The following is a 20246-nucleotide window of genomic DNA, read 5'->3' on the forward strand; positions in this document are numbered from 1 at the left end:
GGGAGGCAGAGCCTTCAGTTATCAGGCCCCTAAAAGCAGAATGGGAGGCAGAGCCTTCAGTTATCAGGCCCCTAAAAGCAGAACAGGAGGCAGAGCCTTCAGTTATCAGGCCCCTAAAAGCAGAACGGGAGGCAGAGCCTTCAGTTATCAGGCCCCTAAAAGCAGAATGGGAGGCAGAGCCTTCAGTTATCAGGCCCCTAAAAGCAGAATGGGAGGCAGAGCCTTCAGTTATCAGGCCCCTAAAAACAGAATGGGAGGCAGAGCCTTCAGTTATCAGGCCCCTAAAAGCAGAATGGGAGGCAGAGCCTTCAGTTATCAGGCCCCTAAAAGCAGAATGGGAGGCAGAGCCTTCAGTTATCAGGCCCCTAAAAGCAGAATGGGAGGCAGAGCCTTCAGTTATCAGGCCCCTAAAAGCAGAATGGGAGGCAGAGCCTTCAGTTATCAGGCCCCTAAAAGCAGAATGGGAGGCAGAGCCTTCAGTTATCAGGCCCCTAAAAGCAGAATGGGAGGCAGAGCCTTCAGTTATCAGGCCCCTAAAAGCAGAACAGGAGGCAGAGCCTTCAGTTATCAGGCCCCTAAAAGCAGAACGGGAGGCAGAGCCTTCAGTTATCAGGCCCCTAAAAGCAGAATGGGAGGCAGAGCCTTCAGTTATCAGGCCCCTAAAAGCAGAATGGGAGGCAGAGCCTTCAGTTATCAGGCCCCTAAAAACAGAATGGGAGGCAGAGCCTTCAGTTATCAGGCCCCTAAAAGCAGAATGGGAGGCAGAGCCTTCAGTTATCAGGCCCCTAAAAGCAGAATGGGAGGCAGAGCCTTCAGTTATCAGGCCCCTAAAAGCAGAATGGGAGGCAGAGCCTTCAGTTATCAGGCCCCTAAAAGCAGAATGGGAGGCAGAGCCTTCAGTTATCAGGCCCCTAAAAGCAGAATGGGAGGCAGAGCCTTCAGTTATCAGGCCCCTAAAATCAGAATGGGAGGCAGAGCCTTCAGTTATCAGGCCCCTAAAAGCAGAATGGGAGGCAGAGCCTTCAGTTATCAGGCCCCTAAAAGCAGAATGGGAGGCCGAGCCTTCAGTTATCAGGCCCCTAAAAGCAGAATGGGAGGCAGAGCCTTCAGTTATCAGGCCCCTAAAAGCAGAATGGGAGGCAGAGCCTTTAGTTATCAGGCCCCTAAAAGCAGAATGGGAGGCAGAGCCTTCAGTTATCAGGCCCCTAAAAGCAGAATGGGAGGCAGAGCCTTCAGTTATCAGGCCCCTAAAAGCAGAATGGGAGGCAGAGCCTTCAGTTATCAGGCCCCTAAAAGCAGAATGGGAGGCAGAGCCTTCAGTTATCAGGCCCCTAAAAGCAGAATGGGAGGCAGAGCCTTCAGTTATCAGGCCCCTAAAAGCAGAATGGGAGGCAGAGCCTTCAGTTATCAGGCCCCTAAAAGCAGAATGGGAGGCAGAGCCTTCAGTTATCAGGCCCCTAAAAGCAGAATGGGAGGCAGAGCCTTCAGTTATCAGGCCCCTAAAAACAGAATGGGAGGCAGAGCCTTCAGTTATCAGGCCCCTAAAAGCAGAATGGGAGGCAGAGCCTTCAGTTATCAGGCCCCTAAAAGCAGAATGGGAGGCAGAGCCTTCAGTTATCAGGCCCCTAAAAGCAGACTGGGAGGCAGAGCCTTCAGTTATCAGGCCCCTAAAAGCAGAATGGGAGGCAGAGCCTTCAGTTATCAGGCCCCTAAAAGCAGAATGGGAGGCAGAGCCTTCAGTTATCAGGCCCCTCTCTGTGGAACCAGCTGCCAGTTTGGCTTCAGGAAGCAGACACCCTCTCTACCTTTAAGATCAGGCTGAAACTTTCCTTTCTGATGAAGCTCATATTCAGGGACTGAAACCACCCATGATGCACCTCTTCTCTCTGTTTCCTTTGCTCTTTATGTACATTTATGACATCATTAACTTGTGTTTCTCTCTCTCAGCAGGTATCCCTGCTCTGGTGTTACGCTGCTTGCTGTCCCCTCGGCCATCCTCCCTGGTTCTGGTTCTGATGGAGGTTTCTTTCTGTTAAGAGGGAGTATTTTTCTTTCCACCATCGCCTGGTGCAGCTCAGGACGGGGATTAAATACAGGAGGAGTTTGAATGAAATCTTCGGGTGTCCTTAGGTCGGCAACTTATCATTTTTAATTGGCTCTGTATGAATTAGACTAATTGGATTTGAATGATTTGAATCGGACTATCTTTGAAGTGCCTTGAGGTGACTTGGTGCATATAAATAAACTGAAATGAATTGAATCCTAATCCCTGGACCTGGACAGAGATGCAAGCTACCAGGATGCAGTTAAAAGCCAGAATGTTCCCATCACCAACTTCAGACACATTCAGTCACAAAGACACATAATAAGCACTTACTTCTGAGATATTATATATATATATAGTTCGGTATGATAACAAATTGATATTTATTAAAGTAAAAATTTAATTTTGAAGCGATTGCTTGTTTTCCCCCCAATTTTACAGCCTTTTATTTACCTAAAAGCGTGATATTTGGGCACCTTTGTTGCAAATTGACGCTTTAAGGCAACAAAATGATCTCTAGTGTGGGAGGGTGTAATGTTTGATTAGTTTGACTTTATTTTGACAGCTTTGAACGGAAGTTCCCCGGCTGTGTTCACGCTGACTTTCCGCTGGAAGTTGGACAGCTTTACGGCTTGAACTCGACGAGCCCTCCGAGGCTGGCCCATCAGAGTCGCTGGTTCTTCTGCTCTCCCCGCGGCCCGGGACTCCCTCGGTCCCCCCCCTTCTCCCTGCAGTCGCGGCGGGAGTGGGTGTGTCGATGCGGGCCCGTGCTGCCTAGTCGCTGCTTGTGCGCACTCTGAAAAAGAGGAAAAAGTTGATGATGAGTTTAGTGTGAGAGCGGCCCGCCTCGGAGCAGGCTAACCGTTCAGGAATGGCAATCTGGACTCGCGCGGACAAAAACGGCCAACTGGACCTGCTGCTGCGCGACCGTTGGATCCGAGTGGCGGCAGAACTCACGCGGGAAACGCTCACTTTAACGGCCGAGGCGGAGGCGGCTGGACAGGGGGGCAATCACTGGGACTACTCTCCGGCCGGCCTGCGAAATGGCATGTCGAACGGAAACGACCCGGGCACGAGTGTCGGGAACCCCGGCCGCGGTCCCTCTTCGGGTCCGGACCCACTTCAGAACCAGAACCACGGGATTAGGGGACGAAGTAGCAGCCCGGGGCGCGGGGGCGTCAGTCGGGGTCAGCACGAAGGTAACTACGGCGTGAACAGCCCTGGAAAGTACCCGAATAACGGCTCAAACTCTGACTTCGGAAGCCCCGGCTCCAGCTACGGCAGTCCGGGGTCAAGCTTCGGGTCGAGACAAGGCGACTTCCCTGTCACTGTCGACGGCTCCTCCGAAGCCGTGCGGAAAGTCCGGGTTGTCAAGCAAGAGTCTGGCGGGCTGGGGATCAGTATCAAGGGGGGGCGAGAGAACCGGATGCCCATCCTCATCTCCAAGATCTTTCCGGGGCTCGCTGCGGACCAGAGCCGCGCTCTTCGGGTGGGCGACGCGATCCTGTCGGTGAACGGGAACGACCTCCGGGAGGCGACCCACGACATGGCGGTCCAGGCGCTGAAGAAGGCCGGGAAAGAAGTGACGCTGGAGGGTAAGTTGGCCAACGCGAGAGCGGGGATTTGAAAAGGCCGAGATTAGACTCCAGAGGTCTGGCCACACACCTCTGTGAGCTACCCGGGCTCTGACATGGCTTTTACTGCACTTATTCAACTTATTGCTTAACTTTGAGCTGTTCTATGCAGATAAAGTTCCCTGCAGGTGTTAAAATGATTTCAAAGCACATGTTGGGACATGCATGTAAGAAGCAAAGCAGTTACACCTTTTAAGATCTGTTTAAGGCAAATGATCCCTCTGGAGGTGCGTTAGATTAATGAGATCGACCCATTTCAGAGTAGTTTCCCACATTACTGTGAACTCATGTGTCTCTGAGCACCCGAAACACAGGGAAACAGCTCCATGCTGGCCTGGGACCAGCAGCAGAGGGGAAGTGGGTCCTAAATCACATCCTCTGAACTCTAGGTGTGATTTAACAGGAATTTAACCACAGTTTTACTCCACAAACACTGAAATCTCTGCGGCTCCATAAAGATACGAGGCCGCGGTGTGCAAAGATGATGAGATGAGATTAGTTTGCGTGTGAATGCACGCTCTGAGGGATAAAACCATGCTTTATTTGCCATGTACAGGTAAAATGTTCTGGAGCTTTGGACCCACTGTGTGGCAGCCGGGGTTCAGAAAGTCCTGTTTTATTTATTTTCCTCACTGACCAGATGAAAACGGATCATAAAATGAACATAAAACTTCACATGATTGATTTCCACTAAAGTTGTCTCAGACATATTTTTCTTTTTCTTGGTTTTTCTTCCTTTTGTTTCCAGTGACGCATCATTTCACGTCTGTTTGATAAAGTCCGGCTTCATGCAGCCTTCACTGCCTGCACAGCCTGCTTTATTTGCTCTCCAGGAGTTAATGGAAACATGCCGAAGTCGCCTTTTATTTTTAGCAGCATGTCAAAAGTTTGCTCCAGATTCTCGGGACGATTACAGGGAACATGGCCACTAATTGGTGTCATTTGAAGAAGGCAGCGTACTGATAAGGTTTAGTCTTTAAAGAGAGCTTAAACTGAGTTAAACTGATATAAATCTGGGTCAAAACACTACCTGGATGTGTATCTTTCCATAAATCTGACGGAGGATATGATTTAAGGCACAGATCCTCTGTTGATCAGAACCAAAACGCTGTGGATGGAGCTGTTTGTGGGAGAATATGCAGATGGTGCATTTTGAGTTGATGCCTGTTGAGTCTTGAGAACAGTTGAAAGTAGGGAGTAGCAGGCAGAGAGGCTGCAGAGCCCTTAGGGTTTGGAAACTTTAGGTTGGGAGCAGCTAAATGCAGGTTTAATGGCTTGGAAGGAACACCGGGTGAATACTGACGAGCACAAACTGTAGGAACTAATCAATGGGACACATTTCCTCTGAAATCAGGCCTGTTTGTAGCTCCAAAATGAACCGGAGTGAAAAGCTCAGGGATGAGGTGTCGTTTTAAAGCACACTTTGAACACGGCGCCGTGTAAAAGGCCTTTGGGTGGCCCTCGGGCACGGCGAGCAGGACCTAAAGGCCTTTCTGTGACCCTCGGGCGTGGCGGGGAGGACCTAAAGGCCTTTCTGTGACCCTCGGGCGCGGCGAGCCTTTCTGTGACCCTCGGGCACGGCGAGCCTTTCTGTGACCCTCGGGCGCGGCGAGCCTTTCTGTGACCCTCGGGCGCGGCGAGCCTTTCTGTGACCCTCGGGCACGGCGAGCAGGACCTAAAGGCCTTTCTGTGACCCTCGGGCACGGCGAGCAGGATCTAAAGGCCTTTCTGTGACCCTCGGGCGCGGCGGGGAGGACCTAAAGGCCTTTCTGTGACCCTCGGGCGCGGCGAGCCTTTCTGTGACCCTCGGGCACGGCGAGCCTTTCTGTGACCCTCGGGCGCGGCGAGCCTTTCTGTGACCCTCGGGCGCGGCGAGCCTTTCTGTGACCCTCGGGCACGGCGAGCAGGACCTAAAGGCCTTTCTGTGACCCTCGGGGCGGCGGGAGGATCTAAAGGCCTTTCTGTGACCCTCGGGGCGGCGAGCAGGACCTAAAGGCCTTTCTGTGACCCTCGGGGCGGCGGGGAGGACCTAAAGGCCTTTCTGTGACCCTCGGGGCGGCGGGGAGGACCTAAAGGCCTTTCTGTGACCCTCGGGCGCGGCGAGCCTTTCTGTGACCCTCGGGCACGGCGAGCAGGACCTAAAGGCCTTTCTGTGACCCTCGGGCACGGCGAGCCTTTCTGTGACCCTCGGGCACGGCGAGCAGGACCTAAAGGCCTTTCTGTGACCCTCGGGCACGGCGAGCAGGACCTAAAGGCCTTTCTGTGACCCTCGGGGCGGCGGGAGGATCTAAAGGCCTTTCTGTGACCCTCGGGGCGGCGAGCAGGACCTAAAGGCCTTTCTGTGACCCTCGGGGCGGCGGGGAGGACCTAAAGGCCTTTCTGTGACCCTCGGGGCGGCGGGGAGGACCTAAAGGCCTTTCTGTGACCCTCGGGCACGGCGAGCAGGACCTAAAGGCCTTTCTGTGACCCTCGGGCACGGCGGGGAGGACCTAAAGGCCTTTCTGTGACCCTCGGGCACGGCGGGGAGGACCTAAAGGCCTTTCTGTGACCCTCGGGGCGGCGAGCAGGACCTAAAGGCCTTTCTGTGACCCTCGGGGCGGCGGGGAGGACCTAAAGTCCTTTCTGTGACCCTCGGGGCGGCGGGAGGATCTGAAAGGCCACAGTCCTGACCTCTGGTTGCAGGAATGTGGCGGCTGTCTGTCACCGGCTGGTTTGTGGATCTGCCACCGCTCTGAGAAGAGAAACGGCGCTCAGTCGGAGCGAGGCTCCAGTTTCCAGAACGCCGTGCGAGTACACAATGCATAAACTGCTCACAATTAGCTCAGGAGCCCCACATTCCTGCCTGCTTATTTAGGCCAGAGGTCAGGACTCGGATGGTTCTGCTGCTTTGGGTTCGCAGGATTCTTTATTGCTGAGGCAGAGCTGTGAAGAAATGACTGGAATAAGTGTTAAAGTGAGTTAAAGTCGGGTCCTTAAAGTCTTCACCAGCTTCAGACAGAAGCCAACAGAACCTCTTTGGGTCTTGGACCAGTGCTGGTTCAGGAGATCATGGCACTGATTAATCTGTACTGAAAGTAACGGGCACCTGCCGTCCCAACTGGACCAACCGGTTCCTCACAGTAACAACATTTCGATGGAAAACCTTTTGGGTTTTGGGTTTTTTTGCGAGTTGAAAACCCATTTAGGAGCTCTGAGGTGGTCTGAGACCCGCTCACAGCTTCAGACATTTAGATTAACGGAGAAATGCCCAGCAAGTTCGGTTCTGATGCCTCAGGGTCGGTTCTGATGCCGCAGGGTCGGTTCTGATGCCGCAGGGTCGGTTCTGATGCCGCAGGCTCTGTTCTGACACCGCAGGCTCGGTTCTGACTCTGCAGGCTCAGTTCTGACTCTGCAGGCTCTGTTCTGACGTCGCAGGCTCGGTTCTGACGCCGCAGGCTCGGTTCTGTCGCCGCAGGCTCGGTTCTGACGCTGCAGGCTCGGTTCTGATGCCGCAGGCTCGGTTCTGACGCTGCAGGCTCGGTTCTGACGGGGTTCCGACGCCGCAGGCTCGGTTCTGATGCCGCAGGCTCGGTTCTGACGCGGATCTGACTCTGCAGGGTCGGTTCTGACGTCGCAGGCTCGGTTCTGACGCGGATCTGACTCTGCAGGCTCGGTTCTGACGCCGCAGGCTCGGTTCTGACGGGGTTCCGACGCCGCAGGCTCGGTTCTGATGCCGCAGGCTCGGTTCTGACGCGGATCTGACTCTGCAGGGTCGGTTCTGACGTCGCAGGCTCGGTTCTGACGCGGATCTGACTCTGCAGGCTCGGTTCTGATGCCGCAGGCTCGGTTCTGACGCTGCAGGGTCGGTTCTGACGCTGCAGGGTCGGTTCTGACGTCGCAGGCTCGGTTCTGACGCGGATCTGACTCTGCAGGCTCGGTTCTGATGCCACAGGCTCGGTTCTGACGCCGCAGGCTCGGTTCCGATGCTGCAGGCTCGGTTCTGACGTGGTTCTGACTCTGCAGGCTCGGTTCTGACGCTGCAGGCTCGGTTCTGTCGCCGCAGGCTCGGTTCTGTCGCTGCAGGCTCGGTTCTGATGCCACAGGCTCGGTTCTGATGCCACAGGCTCGGTTCCGATGCCACAGGCTCGGTTCTGACGCCGCAGGCTCGGTTCTGACTGGCGTGTGAGGCTTTATGTGGCAGAAGAAATGAGAGGAAAAGACGTTTATCTTCTTAAACGCTCATCAGCGGCCGACCCATTTGGGCTCGGTACACATTCTGCAGTTATGTTCATTCTTAATATGTTAAGGTTGAATTAAAGCAGCTCCTGGTTCACTTGGAGCAGCTCAGGAATGTATTTCTGTATCATATTTTAGTCATTCAGGTCCTTCCAGGTGAACATCTGGATTCTGTAACGGGGACCGATGGAAGCAGGCTCTGAAACTGCAGCGAAGCCAACTCACTGATAAAGTGTTGCTCAGCTGAATCTTTCAGTAATTATTTTAGTGGGAAAGGCTGAAAGGCGAGTTTCAGCAGGCTGACCTTCGTTTTAAAGCGATCACACCATCCTTTTTTATTCCTAAACCTAACCGAAGGTGAAACAGAAAGTAACCGGCGAGTGAAAAAGAAACTGAAAACACAAAGAACTGGAAGAGAAATGTGTTGATCTGGTCTTCTATGAAAGTCCTGCGACTTTCTGCACTTTTTCTTTAGTTCAGGAGAAAACATTTTCTCAAAGACGTGAGAATCTTCGCTCTCATTGTCTAAAAGAACCGCGTTGGAGCAGAAAACAGCAGGATTCATGCTCTGGGACCGGAGCTCATCAGTTCAGATGAAACTAACTTTAAATGAAGTGATAAATCCCACCGGGTTGCTTCATCTTCAGCCCACAGACTGATGCAGAAAGGGAGAAAACGCATCATTCAAAATTAATACAAATAGGGTTTAATATAGGGTTAGGCTAACCCCTAACCAACCCTAACCCTAACCCTCAGGGCTAGGCTAACCCAACCCTTAGGCTGATAAAGGCTAACCCCTGACCCCTAACCCTGACCCCTAACCCTCAGGGTTAGGCTAACCCAACCCTTAGGCTGATTAAGGCTAACCCCTGACCCCTAACCCTGAGACACGAGGATAAAAACCAAAAGACAGCGCCGTCCCGTCCTCAGCCGGTTTCCTTCGCTGTGTTTTCTCACAGGTCGTTTTATCTTATTTAGAGGAACTCTCTCTGATTACCTTTTAAAGTCCGAGGTTGATGAGCTTTGGAAGGAGGCGAGTCTAAAGCAGATTAGAGCGCCCTGTTGATGCTCAGCTTTGGTTCCCCCCCCCGGAGGGAACGTTTGGTGGATATTTACACAGAAAGGTCGTCTTCTGTCGCTCTTTCTCTCTCAGGATGTTGAGCTCAACGTTTGCTTCAAATCTAAAAGTCTGAGGGAAAGATTAATCTGACCTTTTCCAACCTTTTGATTTGCAACCGAACCTGCTCCGGTTCCACATGGAGTCCTCAGAAAGTCCTGGTTCCACCTCTGTCAGATGACTTCATCTCATCTGCCCTGTCTTCATAAAGAAGTTGGAAACCTTTGAGGATGAGAGGAAGCTGCTGCTAACAGAGGGACCACAGCTCTGCAGCCATAAAGAAGTTGGAAACCTTTGTGGTCCCTCTGTTAGCTGCAGCTTCCTCTCAGCCTCAGCCTTCTTCCTCCTCTCCTCACGGGCCGGTCTGTGAGGCCAGGAAGGAGCTGACGGAGGCCTTTAAAGCCGGGGGGTCCGTCTCTTCCTGGAGACTCATCTTTTCCGGGAACACCTCCTCTCGTATTCCCTTTAAAAGGCCTCTCTCACGCTTCTGTGGCTCTTCTTTACCTGTTTGGCCGGGACTCTGACCTGTAAGTAGCTTTAGCTCTTAATGCTCACAGCTGGAGAGTTTCTCACTGCTGCTAAGTGTATTAACAGGTTGTGTCGGGTGTAGCTGTGGCTGTTGTTACACTGAAGGTGTTGATATAACGTTTTAAACTCATGGTTAAGGGTGAAGGCGGGGGGGTTGAGGGAGTCGGGCTCTTAAATTAAATCTTCTGCCTTAATAAAACAGCTTCCTGCACTAAATAAATGCATAAAAGCTCTGAAGGAGCCATTCTCTGGACATGCATCTTCAGCTTCAACTTATTTTTGGTTAAACAGATGAAGAAGAAGTGAAGAACTGTAGTGAATGGATAAATAATCTGTAGAAAAGAGACTCGGGTCGAGAAGATTCGAGCAAACATCGGATGCTGAAACTTGTCAGTCGGCCCTGTAGCTGTGAGATGAAGACACCCTGAGCTGCCTGAGCTATCCTAAAGATCCTGAAATGATCTTTTGTAACAGCCCAAACGTCATGAAGCTTCGATGGTAGAAATGTTGCAGTGTTCAGGAGCTGTGATTGGGCCAGAAGGATCCCAGCTGCTCTGTTATCCTGCTGCTCTGTTATCCAGCTGCTCTGTTATCCTGCTGCTCTGTTATCCTGCTGTTCTGTTATCCTGCTGCTCTGTTATCCTGCTGCTCTGTTATCCTGCTGCTCTGTTATTCTGCTGCTCTGTTATCCTGCTGCTCTATTATCCTGCTGCTCTGTTATCCTGCTGCTCTGTTATCCTGCTGCTCTGTTATCCTGCTGCTCTGTTATCCTGCTGCTCTGTTATCCTGCTGCTCTATTATCCTGCTGCTCTGTTATCCTGCTGCTCTGTTATTCTGCTGCTCTGTTATCCTGCTGCTCTGTTATCCTGCTGCTCTGTTATCCTGCTGCTCTGTTATCCTGCTGCTCTGTTATCCTGCTGCTCTGTTATCCAGCTGCTCTGTTATCCTGCTGCTCTGTTATCCTGCTGCTCTGTTATCCTGCAGCCTGTTATCCTGCTGCTCTGTTATCCTGCTGCTCTATTATCCTGCTGCTCTGTTATCCTGCTGCTCTGTTATCCTGCTGCTCTGTTATCCAGCTGTTCTGTTATCCTGCTGTTCTGTTATCCTGCAGCCTGTTATCCTGCTGCTCTGTTATCCTGCTGTTCTGTTATCCAGCTGCTCTGTTATCCTGCAGCCTGTTATCCTGCTGCTCTGTTATCCTGCTGCTCTATTATCCTGCTGCTCTGTTATCCTGCTGCTCTGTTATCCTGCTGCTCTGTTATCCAGCTGTTCTGTTATCCTGCTGTTCTGTTATCCTGCAGCCTGTTATCCTGCTGCTCTGTTATCCTGCTGTTCTGTTATCCAGCTGCTCTGTTATCCTGCTGCTCTATTATCCTGCTGCTCTGTTATCCTGCTGCTCTGTTATCCTGCTGCTCTGTTATCCAGCTGTTCTGTTATCCTGCTGTTCTGTTATCCTGCAGCCTGTTATCCTGCTGCTCTGTTATCCTGCTGTTCTGTTATCCAGCTGCTCTGTTATCCTGCTGCTCTGTTATCCAGCTGTTCTGTTATCCTGCTGTTCTGTTATCCTGCAGCCTGTTATCCTGCTGCTCTGTTATCCTGCAGCTCTGTTATCCTGCTGCTCTGTTATCCAGCTGTTCTGTTATCCTGCTGCTCTGTTATCCTGCTGCTCTGTTATCCTGCTGCTCTGTTATCCAGCTGTTCTGTTATCCTGCTGCTCTGTTATCCAGCTGCTCTGTTATCCTGCTGCTCTGTTATCCTGCTGCTCTGTTATCCTGCTGCTCTGTTATCCTGCTGCTCTGTTATCCTGCTGCTCTGTTATCCTGCTGTTCTGTTATCCTGCTGCTCTGTTATCCTGCTGCTCTGTCTTCATGCAGCCTGTTATCCTGCTGTTCTGTTATCCTGCTGCTCTGTTATCCAGCTGCTCTGTTATCCTGCTGCTCTGTCTTCATGCAGCCTGTTATCCTGCTGTTCTGTGCTCCAGCTGCTCTGTTATCCAGCTGCTCTGTTATCCTGCAGCCTGTTATCCTGCTGCTCTGTTATCCTGCTGCTCTGTTATCTTGCTGCTCTGTTATCCAGCTGCTCTGTTATCCTGCTGCTCTGTTATCCAGCTGCTCTGTTATCCAGCTGCTCTGTTATCCTGCTGCTCTGTTATCCAGCTGCTCTGTTATCCTGCTGCTCTGTTATCCTGCTGCTCTGTTATCCAGCTGCTCTGTTATCCTGCTGCTCTGTTATCCTGCTGCTCTGTTATCCTGCTGCTCTGTTATCCTGCTGCTCTATTATCCTGCTGCTCTGTTATCCTGCTGCTCTGTTATCCTGCTGCTCTGTCTTCATGCAGCCTGTTATCCTGCTGCTCTGTTATCCTGCTGCTCTGTTATCCAGCTGCTCTGTTATCCTGCTGCTCTGTTATCCCGCTGCTCTGTTATCCCGCTGCCTGTTATCCAGCTGCTCTGTTATCCTGCTGCTCTGTTATCCTGCAGCCTGTTATCCTGCTGCTCTGTTATCCCGCTGCTCTGTTATCATGCAGCCTGTTATCCTGCTGCTCTGTTATCCTGCTGCTCTGTTATCCTGCTGCTCTGTTATCCTGCTGCTCTGTTATCCTGCTGTTCTGTTATCCTGCTGCTCTGTTATCCTGCTGCTCTGTTATCCTGCTGCTCTGTTATCCTGCTGTTCTGTTATCCTGCTGCTCTGTTATCCTGCTGCTCTGTTATCCTGCTGCTCTGTTATCCTGCTGCTCTGTTATCCTGCTGCTCTGTTATCCTGCTGTTCTGTTATCCTGCTGCTCTGTTATCCTGCTGCTCTGTTATCCTGCTGCTCTGTTATCCTGCTGCTCTGTTATCCTGCTGCTCTGTTATCCTGCTGTTCTGTTATCCTGCTGCTCTGTTATCCTGCTGCTCTGTTATCCAGCTGTTCTGTTATCCTGCTGCTCTGTTATCCAGCTGTTCTGTTATCCTGCTGCTCTGTTATCCTGCTGCTCTGTTATCCTGCTGCTCTGATATCCAGCTGCTCTGTTATCCTGCTGCTCTGTTATCCTGCTGCTCTGATATCCAGCTGCTCTGTTATCCTGCTGCTCTGATATCCTGCTGCAGAGTTAATGATGAGGCTGGATCCCTCCTTTCAGCACCCCGGACACCACACTTGCAGATGAACCCTCTCCTCTCACCATCCCATACGTCCCGGTGATCATCCAAAGCTGGCTGCGGCGGCTGGTGGACCCGATGGGTTCGGCTCGCTGCTCAGAGGACAGAAACGCAGCCCTTTGTGTGCGTAATTGGAGGAATAAAAAAAGCTCATCCCGGACACAAAGGGCTTTGATAAAACGGGGACAGGCCTGACGGGGACCAGTTCTTCCTCTGAGCGCCGTCCTCACGGGGCGAGCGCTGCAGCCGTGCACGAGCGTGCACGGCCTGAACCGGGGCACAGCAGAGCTCTGGCTCCGTTTGAACTTGGACATCCATCCGTAGAGTCCCTGGTGTCCAGCTGTCAGGAGGCTGTTAAATGACCTTATGATGAAATTAGAGCGACGTGTTGAGCGTTAAAGGATCAGCCTCCAAGCCCCCGGGGGGGCGGGCAGGTCTCAGCTTAGCATGCATTGTGTTTATCTCGTGTCTCTTAATGGTTCTGCCACTTTGGGGGTTTTCTGCTGCTCTTTCTGGGTGGTTTTGGATCAGTTTATAGTTCTTTTTGTTGTTGATCTGCGTTTCTTTTCCAGTGGTTCAGGCCCTTTGTATTTAAGCAGCTCTTTCTCCTTGTTTGGCATCATTTAGTGGTTCAGTTGTGTCTTTTCTCTCTTTTTGTACTCATTTTGTGTGACTTTTTGCTGGAGTTGAGTCTCTGTGGCCTGGTTCTGGGAGTTTTTGTGGTTCTTTTCCTTTTCTTTGCCATCGCTTTGTGTGACTGTAGTCCATTCTACATCTCTGTGTCTTTTCTTTTCGTTGTCTTAGATAGTCTGAAGGTTCCTTATTTTGTTTGAGCGGGTCTTAATGTTTGTCTGCCAGCACAGATGGAAAAAGTCTGCTGAAAGTTAATGTTTTTCTGTGTTTTTATCCTTTTAAGATCAGTGAGAACGTGGATGAGTCCGTGTGATTCTCACGCTGTTGAAATAGTCTTTTAAGAGTCTTTTATCAACGGTGTGGTGAAAGCTGCCGTTTCTTATTCTTTTTCCACATATTTCCCCTCAGTTTTAAGGAGGAAACCAAAGTATCAGCCTGGCTGTGCACGGCAGCATCCTTTAAAGCTGCACTCGTTGCACCGTTCTTTCAACCTTTTACCATCTCTCAGGTCATTTTAGCCTGCCTGTAAGCAGTAAGATGCATTCATTTCTTTATTTGGGTTATACAGATAACCTGATGAGTTTGGGTTTAAAATGTAAAATCCTGAGGCATCATTTTTCAACTTCCCACCCCGAGGAGCGCCTCTCAGGAACGGTTCGACTTGCAGATTAAACTGTAACTGTCTGAGGAGGCAATGGCAGCAGAAGCACAAACCATGGCTGCACTGGACAATGTTAATGATCTTTAACACTCAGTTTCAGTGCATACATTTGACAGATCCAGGTTGTTGCTTGATTAGGGCTGAATCTGACTGATGTGTTGCTTAATGATTAATCTGCTGATTGTTCATCTGCTGATGGCTGCAGCTCAAGTCAAATCTCAGCCAATCAGCATCGAGGATTTGTCATTACATAATTCCCATATATAAAAGCTTCTGTGGCAGCATTTTGTCCTGTTTTCTCAACACTGATATATATTTTTACAGAGCAGCATCTGACCCACTTCATCAGGAGTTTGAAAAGCAAAATAAATGTAAAATAAACTCATGCAGACACGGTTCTCCTCGGATGTTGGACATAATGAGTTGTTTTAGGACTCTGGCTGGGTTGGGATGTCTTTACTTAGGACTGGACCAGCCATTTATCAGCTGTGGGCTCTTTATTGGGAACCGGGCTCAGTTTGGGCTGGTAGGACCAGACTGGGAATGTGCAGCTTGCTGGTCCAACTTATTCTAACTGGGCAGTTCCCAGTCTACCAGGAACTTCCTGCTCTTGAACCTGGTTTTGAACTGGAACTTGCTGGTTTTGAACTGGAACTTGTTGGTTTTGAACTGGAACTTGCTGGTTTTGAACTGAAACCTGCTGGTTTTGAACTGGTACCTGCTGGTTTTGAACTGGAACTTGCTGGTTTTGAACTGGTACCTGCTGGTTTTGAACTGGAACCTGCTGGTTTTGAACTGGTACCTGCTGGTTTTGAACTGGAACCTGCTGGTTTTGAACTGGAACTTGCTGGTTTTGAACTGGTACCTGCTGGTTTTGAACTGGAACTTGCTGGTTTTGAACTGGAACTTGCTGGTTTTGAACTGGAACTTGCTGGTTTTGAACTGGAACTTGCTGGTTTTGAACTGGAACTTGCTGGTTTTGAACTGGAACTTGCTGGTTTTGAACTGGAACTTGTTGGTTTTGAACTGGAACTTGCTGGTTTTGAACTGGTACCTGCTGGTTTTGAACTGGAACTTGATGGTTTTGAACTGGAACTTGTTGGTTTTGAACTTGTTGGTTTTGAACTGGAACTTGTTGGTTTTGAACTTGTTGGTTTTGAACTGGAACTTGCTGGTTTTGAACAGGAACTTGTTGGTTTTGAACTTGTTGGTCTTGAACTGGAGCTTGTTGGTTTTGAACTTGTTGGTCTTGAACTGGAACTTGCTGGTTCTGACTTTAAAGCTCCTGACCATGACTTGGAAGAGCCCCGTCTCGACCAGTAACTTGTTGGTCTTGAACTGGAACCTGCTGGTTTTTAACTGGTACGTGCTGGTCTTGACTTGGTCTCATTCTTTGGCAAATGAATGCTAATCAGACTTTAGTTCAAAGTCGGCCACCTGCTGCAGAAGTATTGAGACACATTATTATTGTCTGCATACAGTGAGTGATACAAAGTGAGTCCAACTTCTCTGCACTGGATTCCCCTGTGATGGGCTGGATAATATTTTGCTGGTGACTGTATGTTTGCTCTGGAGGAGGCTCAACATGGGAACCTCATGCACATTCTGTCTTAGTTGGATCCACATTGTGACACATTGTTCTCATTATGTTTCTGGCCGAGAGGCTCGAAGGTGGAGGAGGAATAGAGCTAAACAGAGACTTAAAGGTGTAATTTATAAGCTCTGTTAGAGCAGAGGATGAGGAATGAAATGGAAGAAGAGGTGGAAAAAAGACTGAAGATAGAGGATGGAATGGAAGAAGAAAGGGAAGAAAGAAAAGTGAGCGAGGCGAGCCAAACCACATGGGAATTTCTGGGCAGTTTTGGGGGAAAATGCAGAGGCCGGGGTCTGATTGAGTGACTCTCTGCTCTGTAAGCTATTATTTCAGCCATGCCATAAGATGATTACTTCTGTGTGTGGTGAAAAGAATAGTTTGACTGGTAGCTTTGAACCACAAGTGTTACCACAACCAAAAATGTGTTGAGTCAGACTCTTCTCCTCTTCCTCCTCTATCTCTCACTGTCCTCTTTTTCTTCTGTCCATCCTCTTTAGGCTCTGAGGCATGAAGGGAAGCAATGGGATGTTGGTTGGTCCCTCTGAGGTGTCTCACAGGAACAGAAACATACGTGCACAGAGCAGCTTGTTCTCCGTGGACGAGCCTAGAAGCAAAACTAACATCTATGGGACATAAGAACTAACATCTATGGGACATAAAAACTAACATCTATGGGACATAAGAACTAACATCTATGGGACATAAGAGCTAACATCTATGGGACATAAGAGCTAACATCTATGGGACATAAGAGCTAACATCTATGGGACATAAGAGCTAACATCTATGGGACATAAGAGCTAACATCTATGGGACATAAGAGCTAACATCTATGGGACATAAGAGCTAACATCTATGGGACATAAGAGCTAACATCTATGGGACATAAGAGCTAACATCTATGGGACATAAGAGCTAACATCTATGGGACATAAGAGCTAACATCTATGGGACATAAGAACTAACATCTATGGGACATAAGAACTAAATCTATGGGACATAAGAGCTAACATCTATGGGACATAAGAGCTAACATCTATGGGACATAAAAACTAACATCTATGGGACATAAGAACTAAATCTATGGGACATAAGAGCTAACATCTATGGGACATAAGAGCTAACATCTATGGGACATAAGAGCTAACATCTATGGGACATAAGAGCTAACATCTATGGGACATAAGAGCTAACATCTATGGGACATAAGAACTAACATCTATGGGACATAAGAACTAAATCTATGGGACATAAGAACTAAATCTATGGGACATAAGAACTAACATCTATGGGACATAAGAGCTAACATCTATGGGACATAAAAGCTAACATCTATGGGACATAAGAGCTAACATCTATGGGACATAAGAGCTAACATCTATGGGACATAAGAGCTAACATCTATGGGACATAAGAGCTAACATCTATGGGACATAAGCGCTAACATCTATGGGACATAAGAGCTAACATCTATGGGACATAAGAGCTAACATCTATGGGACATAAGAGCTAACATCTATGGGACATAAGAGCTAACATCTATGGGACATAAGAGCTAACATCTATGGGACATAAGAGCTAACATCTATGGGACATAAGAACTAACATCTATGGGACATAAAAGCTAACATCTATGGGACATAAGAACTAACATCTATGGGACATAAGAGCTAACATCTATGGGACATAAGAACTAACATCTATGGGACATAAGAGCTAACATCTATGGGACATAAGAGCTAACATCTATGGGACATAAGAGCTAACATCTATGGGACATAAGAGCTAACATCTATGGGACATAAGAGCTAACATCTATGGGACATAAGAGCTAACATCTATGGGACATAAGAACTAACATCTATGGGACATAAGAACTAACATCTATGGGACATAAGAGCTAACATCTATGGGACATAAGAGCTAACATCTATGGGACATAAGAGCTAACATCTATGGGACATAAGAGCTAACATCTATGGGACATAAGAACTAACATCTATGGGACATAAGAGCTAACATCTATGGGACATAAGAACTAACATCTATGGGACATAAGAGCTAACATCTATGGGACATAAGAGCTAACATCTATGGGACATAAGAGCTAACATCTATGGGACATAAGAGCTAACATCTATGGGACATAAGAGCTAACATCTATGGGACATAAAAGCTAACATCTATGGGACATAAGAGCTAACATCTATGGGACATAAGAGCTAACATCTATGGGACATAAGAGCTAACATTTATGGGACATAAGAGCTAACATCTATGGGACATAAGAACTAACATCTATGGGACATAAGAACTAACATCTATGGGACATAAGAGCTAACATCTATGGGACATAAGAGCTAACATCTATGGGACATAAGAGCTAACATCTATGGGACATAAGAGCTAACATCTATGGGACATAAGAGCTAACATCTATGGGACATAAGAACTAACATCTATGGGACATAAGAGCTAACATCTATGGGACATAAGAGCTAACATCTATGGGACATAAGAGCTAACATCTATGGGACATAAGAGCTAACATTTATGGGACATAAGAGCTAACATCTATGGGACATAAGAACTAACATCTATGGGACATAAAAGCTAACATCTATGGGACATAAGAGCTAACATCTATGGGACATAAGAGCTAACATCTATGGGACATAAGAGCTAACATTTATGGGACATAAGAGCTAACATCTATGGGACATAAGAACTAACATCTATGGGACATAAGAACTAACATCTATGGGACATAAGAGCTAACATCTATGGGACATAAGAGCTAACATCTATGGGACATAAGAGCTAACATTTATGGGACATAAGAGCTAACATCTATGGGACATAAGAACTAACATCTATGGGACATAAAAGCTAACATCTATGGGACATAAGAGCTAACATCTATGGGACATAAGAGCTAACATCTATGGGACATAAGAGCTAACATCTATGGGACATAAGAACTAACATCTATGGGACATAAGAACTAACATCTATGGGACATAAGAGCTAACATCTATGGGACATAAGAGCTAACATCTATGGGACATAAGAGCTAACATCTATGGGACATAAGAGCTAACATCTATGGGACATAAGAGCTAACATCTATGGGACATAAGAGCTAACATCTATGGGACATAAGAGCTAACATCTATGGGACATAAGAGCTAACATCTATGGGACATAAGAGCTAACATCTATGGGACATAAGAGCTAACATCTATGGGACATAAGAACTAACATCTATGGGACATAAGAACTAACATCTATGGGACATAAGAGCTAACATCTATGGGACATAAGAGCTAACATCTATGGGACATAAGAGCTAACATCTATGGGACATAAGAGCTAACATCTATGGGACATAAGAACTAACATCTATGGGACATAAGAGCTAAATCTGCCTGCCGTGATGAGAAGGGAATAAAGCATTTTTATCTGAGAGACACAGACTGTGAAAAGAGTTATTAGTTCTGGCCAGAAAACCTAGGAAAGCATTTCTTAGGCTGTTAGAGGTCTGTGGATCAATTCATTGCAAATCTGGAAAAGTTCCCCAAACCCAACATTCATAAATTCATCTCCAAAGCGAGACCCAGACTGTATCTGTGCCTTGTTAGTCCGTCCTGGGCCTGTTGTTTGGTCTGTCCTTCAGCCCCAGCCAGCAGTTTAACGCTGACTGGGGATCTGTTGCAGCTCGGCTTTGAAAGGAGGAAAGTGGTGGCAAAGTCCCACGGTGATAGATTGGATTTCTGCGACGACATCAAAGACGGAAACTGCTCCCAGACCTTTCATTTCGAACAAAAAAAGAAAGGAAACTGAATAGAAGCAGATGTAGAAGGGTCCAGACGCTGCCAGCAAATTACACAACACAGTATTCACAATCTCCACTGCAGCAACAACATAATTACAGTTGGAGAAAAAGACTTCAGTCCCCTCTGCTGCCATCTATCCTTTACCGGCTTTGCCCTCTGCAGCTCTGCTGCATCCTCACTGCACCTCTGAACACATTCACCACAGCAGCTTCCTTAGGGTCATTGACTCGTTTAAATCCCACCGAACACATCACTGTATCCAGCAGCAACTACACGTAAAACACATGAGAGTCCCATGGTCCACGGCTGCAGCCTCATGGTGGATCTGCAGAGAAACCGCTGCTTTCACTTTCCTTTTGCTGTTCTGAGAACAGCCATCGTTGTGCAACAGTGGAGGAGGAACTGAGTGGGAGATGCAGCCCTTTCACTCACTTTCAAGAGACAAAAGGTTAAAGAGGAGCACAAGAAGTCACACAGAAAGCACCTTTGGTCATTTGTGGAGGATATCATGCTGCCAGTTACCCACTGAAACTGCCCCAAACCCTTCTGGGACACCTTCACTGCGCTTTTTAAATGAGAAATGAGTCCCTTGACCTACTGAAGCCTAATGAGGCCAGACAGCCAGAGTCTGTCCACTGAAAATAACTGAGCTAACGATTGGATGATCGATGTCGGGGGGGCTGACGCAGTTAAATGCTTTGGGGTTAAATCAAATCCCTCCCAGTGATTATTTAGAACCAGTGGTATAATGGGTGGACAGATCTCGCCTGATATCGCACAAAGACGGGATTTCAGGGCCACTGAAGCATAGCCAGACCTGATCTGACCCACTTTGGCATTAATTTAG

The 20246-nt window shown here is 48.4% G+C and overlaps 1 protein-coding gene across 1 annotated transcript in view; it reads left to right on the forward strand.

The window, feature by feature from the left end:
* The first annotated feature begins 2660 nt into the window (after nucleotides 1-2660).
* The window catches only part of sntb2 (syntrophin, beta 2), a 35738-nt gene continuing 18152 nt past the window's right edge, over nucleotides 2661-20246 (forward strand). Inside the window, exon 1 of the mRNA XM_072386815.1 lies at nucleotides 2661-3639. Coding sequence (XP_072242916.1) covers nucleotides 2916-3639 — 724 coding nt within the window. The 5' untranslated portion in view covers nucleotides 2661-2915. The remainder of the gene's footprint in view (nucleotides 3640-20246) is intronic.

Source organism: Leuresthes tenuis, unplaced genomic scaffold (genome assembly GCF_036924035.1).
Source record: "Leuresthes tenuis unplaced genomic scaffold, fLeuTen1.0.hap1 SCAF_5, whole genome shotgun sequence".
NCBI lineage: Eukaryota > Metazoa > Chordata > Actinopteri > Atheriniformes > Atherinopsidae > Leuresthes > Leuresthes tenuis.